Source organism: Camellia sinensis, chromosome 8 (genome assembly GCF_055761805.1).
Source record: "Camellia sinensis isolate YWXY chromosome 8, ASM5576180v1, whole genome shotgun sequence".
Classification (NCBI taxonomy): domain Eukaryota; kingdom Viridiplantae; phylum Streptophyta; class Magnoliopsida; order Ericales; family Theaceae; genus Camellia; species Camellia sinensis.
In genome coordinates, this window is record NC_138968.1 from 122148834 (window position 1) to 122154833 (window position 6000).

A 6000-nucleotide genomic window follows, 5' to 3' on the forward strand; every position below is an offset into this window, starting at 1 on the left:
CTAAAAAATCTTGTTTGGGATGAACTTTTTGATTTTTTTGACTTTTGTGAGAAAAAAAATAAAATGATTATGGTTTAAATATAATATTTTGTTTTATTGACTTTTTAATCTATTTTAATTTTTTTGTAACTATTTTAACTCAAACTATTTATGCCAAACGAGCACATAATTTATCCTTACATTTCTTTATGGAAATAAGGGTTTTTATTTTAATTTTAATAAATAAAAAATCCCAGAAGATATGTGTAGGGGTGTAAAAATAGTCCGAGGCTCGTGGGTGGCCTAAAGCCCTCCTGAGATCCGAGATGGGCCCGACCTATTTCGGCCCGGTTAGGCCCGGGCCCGAGCCCAGCTCAATACCTTGGGCTTGGTCCTAGGCCTTCCATTTGAAGCCCAGCCTAAAAAAAGTTTGGGCCCTACAAGCAGCCCGGTCCTTTCTCTACCAATGGTCAAATTTTAAAAAAATAAATAAAAGGTAACTTGCAACGGTTAAATAATTAAATAAATAAAATAAATAAAAATAAATAAATAAAAGATTGATCTTGCAAAATATAAAAAAAAACAAAATAATACAACGGTCATTTCCTTACAATGAATGAAAAAAAAAAAGAATGAATATATATATATATATATAATTCTAGACCTATGCCTATGCCCATGCCTTTGCCCTGCCCTGCCCTTCATGCATCACATCACTCTCACTCACAATCAAGTTCAAGTTACTGTTGCAATGAATGAGAAAAAAATAATAATAATAAAAAAAATATTGCAGCTCAATTGCTGTCCGCCCCTATCGCCCCCTACATCCTACTCCTATGCTATGCTTGCATCACTCAACTCACTCTTCACTCACATTCATTGAATGAAAATAAATAAATAATATTCTGCACCTGAGCACCTCTGCAGACTTTAAAAAAAAATAATAATAATAATATTCAAATAGTCATATTATCATTTAATACAACGACAATATTTTTATTTTTATTTTTTATAAATTTACTTCAATCTTTCAAACTACTATAAATATCCCCTCTTTTTTCAAAATAAATCTCACAAATAATTCTCTCTCTTAAACTCTCTCAATCTCTCTTAAACTCTCAATCTCTCTCAACTGTCAATTAATTTTGAAGTGTCATTCCTAAGAACAACTCCAACCATACTCTTTATTTTATCTAATTAGTTTAGCTACTGTGTGTTCCAACCATACTCTTTATTTTAGCTAGTCATTTAAACTAACTTAACCAATTTTTAAAACAAAAAATGCTATATATATTACTGTCATTTTCATAGAATGCCACATATGCACCAAATGCTAATATGGTTGCCAATGTAACATTTGTGATAATATTTTTTAATATTAGTTTTAAAAATATTATAAAAAACAATTTTTAAGTAATATTTAATTTTTTTTATACAATTTATAGCATGTGAACCAACATATGAATTTTGTGGAACCATCTTGAAGGGGAGAGGAGGGAAAGAATAAAAGAAAACAATAAATAATTTAAAAAAAAAATTAACAATACAAAGGAAGTTCTTCAATAATTGAAATTTATCAAATTAAGAACCGAAAGAACACAAATTAACTAATCAAAAACCTTACAAAGGTCAATGAATATAAGAAGGGAAAAAAAATCACAAATAGCAAAGTTAAGAATAAACTTCAAAATAAATAAACTATTTCTAATTCAAGTTATCACAATTCTCCATGTAGATGCCACAAATGCTCAACTAGGTCTGCTTGAAGTTTAGAATGAGTTTGTCTATCTCTGATGCAATGATGATTTTGAATGAATTCATAAAGTTCGGGTGTACGCTCGTGTGACACTGCTGGAGGGAGACTTTCATCGATGGTATCATAATTACAGTCTATATTTTGTTCATTTCGCTCATTCTCGACAATCATGTTATGTAATATTATACATGCCTTCATAATAACTTTAAGGGTTTCAACTTTCCAAAAACGTATAGGTCCTCGCACAATTGCAAAACGTGCTTGGAGCACTCCAAATGCTCATTCGATGTCCTTCCTTACTGACTCTTGAGCTTTAGCAAAATGTATTTGCTTATTGCCTCGTGGAGATGGGATTGTTTTAACGAATGTTGACCATTGAGGATATATACCATCAACGAGATAATATCCCATTGTATAGTCATTTCCATTGATTGAGTAATTAACTTGGGGAGCACGCCCTTCAGCAAGGAGAGAAAATACAGAAGAATATTCTAGCACATTGATGTCGTTATAAGACCCGGTAATCCAAAAAATGCATGCCATATCCATAGATCATAGGAAGCCACCGCTTTTAAAATAATAGTTGGTTAATGGATGTGACCACAATACATACCTTTCCATGCAGTAGGACAATTCTTCCATTTCTAATGCATACAGTCAATGTTCCCTAACATTCCAAGAAACCCACAATTTTTTCCCACCTTTAGTAATTTAGCAATGTCATCTTTGTTTGGCGTCCTCAAGTACACATCTGAAAAAAATTGCAACCACTGCCTCAACAAACCTTTGTAGACTTTCTATTACAGTGCTTTCTCCAATCCTCACATAATCATCTACAAAATCTGCCACTACTCCATAAGCGAGCTTCCTCATAGCAGTTGTCATCTTTTAAAGGGGAGACAGACCGAGAACTCCAACAGCATCTTTTTTCTGGAAAAATAAGGATCATATGCTTCCACCATAGATAAAATACGAAGAAAGAGACATCTGAAAAAAATTACAACCACTGCCTCAACAAACCTCTGTAGACTTTCTATTGCAGTGTTTTCTCCAATCCTCACATAATCATCTACATAATCTGTCGCTACTCCATAAGCGAGCATCCTCATAGTAGTTGTTATCTTTTAAAGGGGAGACAGACCGAGAACTCCAACAGCATCTTGTTTCTGGAAAAATAAGGATCATATGCTTCCACCATAGATAAAATACGAAGAAAGAGACATCAACTCATCTGAAACCTCCTCCGGAATAAATTGGGAGGATATGTAGGCCTTTCAGAGAAGTAATCTTGATAAAGTCTCTTGTGGCCTTGAATTTGATTACGATAAATAACTGTATGGCCTTGAATGGAACCATGACATAATCCCAATTGTCTCTCATTATGTAGTTGCTCTTCTTCTGAAGCAGCTATTGCAAATATCTCCAATTCACTATCAGAATCAGAGTCATCAATAATCATCTTCATTACACTATTGCGAGCCATGGAAATTAAAAGAAGAATGAAGCTGAGAGATAAACTACTGAAAATAAATATTAGTATGTGTTTTGCTTCTTAAGCTTTGCAAGTTCTTGCCTAACAACTTCAATTTTCTGTAAAGTTAAATTTATAAAACATATTAAACTACTTCCAAAATCAAAACACTAGCATCTTACATAATTTGTATTTAATTCATCAACTAATACAAATGTCTTGTAAATAAGTAGCACATCAATCCAACATACAATAAGCAATTATATTTAGCCCTGGAGTACTTCAGCAAGCATTCAACAAGAATTTCACTCAGTGATTAAATTACTACTAGTTCAAACATTCAACAATAGGTAGTTCCAAAATAGTTTAAACAAATAATAACTAGTGCCAACATAAACTACATAAAAAACATAGTTCTACCTACAATGGAGAATCAAATCCAAAGATAAATAAAGTAAAAAACATAGTTCCAACAACTAAATCTTTTTTGGGTAGTTCCAACAACTAAATCTTTTTTGGAGAATTTCCATCTGGTGGTGATGAATGTATTCTGCTTGCAATGGTGGTAGAGCACTTGTATCTATTGACATTATTCGCTCTTCCTCCTTCAATTGTTCCATTCGCATCTTCTCTTTCTCATTATCAATCTCTTCTTGTTCCATTCGCGTCCTCTCTTTCTCATGATCAATCTATTCTTGCTCTTGAAGATACGACCTTTCATACATTTCTATTTTCTTGTCATTCATTTTCTTTCTATCTACCTTTAACTCCTCTAATAATATTAAAATAGGCGACCCTCCTTCATTTCCACGATCTTTATTCTTTCTTTTATTCAAACATTCCTTTTCAGTCTTTTTACCTGGTGGTCTTTCCAAGTCTACATTATCATTATATGAGGCATCATTGTCCTCTAAATTGATTGAATCTGGTGTATAAGGAGAACAAACGTTGGGAGTTGCCACTTTTTTTGTGATTTATTTCTTCATGCTATATTTCTCTCACCATTTTGGTTAATCTCTTAACTCATGCCAACAATGTTCAAATGGAAATGACAATTTGTACAATTCTTTGTATAATTTCTTCGCATCATGAATCTGAATAATAGATAAAAGAACACTAATTATCATGAGATCAGACAATTCCAACAATAATAAGTATAAAAATCTCAATGGCATTAATACTTTGTCTTTTTAAGTCTTTCCACTTTGATTCAACCTTTGAATTTGGGCGAAGCACCCATTAAACTTATTCATGGCAAGTTGAATCGCTGACCAACGATTCATTAAAGAAGTTTGACTACGATTAGATGAAAATGTTTTGAACTGGTGGAAATACTCCCACACTCTTAGCCAATATGCCTTTGATTTTTGTTCATTCTCTTACACTGGATCTAAGCTAATGTTAAGCCATGCCAATATGAGCATACTGTCTTCTTCTGTAGTGAAGTTGCCACCTCGTTGTGATTTCTTGGTGGTTTCTATTTGAGGAGAGATTGGGGAAGATTGATCCCCTTGGTGAAGAGGTTCATCTATAAATTCATAGTCAGTCCCATCATTCATTAAGTTGGTGTAATATGCACCATTTTATTGATAATCCATCTATAGATAAGGAAAACATTTTTTTAATTCTTAAAACTAAAAACTAAAACTGAAACATTACTATTTCCGTTGTAAAACACCTTGTGGTATAGCTAAAAATAAAGAAAATTATGGCTTGTAATGAACAAAATAAAAAAACAAAGAAAACTATTTCTACTCTACACATGTTTGTATTTGCTAGTATACCTTGGGCTTCAATATTCTACTGTCTGTTTAAAGGTCCTTTTTTTTATAAGTAAAACTGCTTACTGGTTGAGGCTTCTACCACCACAAGCATTTGGATACTTTACCATTAACACTCTAGAATGGTGGTTATTGAAATAAGTTGGCCAATAGCTTTTTGAAGGCAATAATGGTGTTCTTTGGGGTCAGCTTATAAAAAATAATATATAAGTGTCATCTAGATAAATTTTTAAAACCAGGTATAATTGCCAAATAAAGGAGATAAAAGTGAAATGGAGGCAAGTATATGCCTTCTTTGAGTGGAGTTCACAAAGATGAGAACTTAGAGGTTGTTTTTTCATGCGTAATTAGTTGATAAATTTAAGATTACAAAGATAATGCAAATATGAAACCCAAATAAAATAATGTAAATATATATACATATACACAAACCCAATACATACATTTTTTGTTTCTAGCATAAATTTGCATGGAAAGATACAAATAAATAACAATAAAACAAAGACCCCAGATACTCAAAGTAATAACATAAACAGAGTAAGAAACAAACCCCAATCAAACAAGCCCAAACCAAATACTACATGCACATACACAAACCCTAATCGATATATATATTGTTAATCATAAAAAAACAGGGTTGTTGATCGTTGCTGCTATTATTTATATAGTTTTTTTTTTAAATTTTTGATCAGCTAAAAATAAGAATTTTATTGATACTAAATATATGAAAATACAAGCAAAACCACTAATAAAGGGAGAGCATACCCTCTCGACAACAACCCATAAACCCACAATTGATGAGATATCAATTACACAAAACCATCCAATAAACCATAAACCACCCAATACACTATAACCTATGCTCATATATAACCATCACCCAAAGCAAAAGAAAAAACAGAGGTAAACAGAGCATCACCAAGGCAGCCACCCAATTCAAACCCATGCTCATCTATAACCATGTTCTTTTTTTTTTTTTTTTCTCTATCAATAAAAATTTTCGTTACTAATCA

The 6000-nt window shown here is 32.2% G+C and overlaps 1 protein-coding gene across 1 annotated transcript; it reads right to left on the reverse strand.

Annotated features, from left to right (window-relative positions):
• Window positions 1-2014: 2014 nt before the first annotated feature.
• Window positions 2015-2844, reverse strand: LOC145798020 (uncharacterized). Its single transcript, XM_082885465.1, has 4 exons — window positions 2737-2844; window positions 2483-2620; window positions 2349-2379; window positions 2015-2193 (listed from the first exon to the last, which is right to left on the reverse strand). The coding sequence occupies exons 1-4, from the start codon at window positions 2842-2844 to the stop codon at window positions 2015-2017; spliced, it is 456 nt and encodes a 151-aa protein (XP_082741591.1).
• Window positions 2845-6000: the final 3156 nt, after the last annotated feature.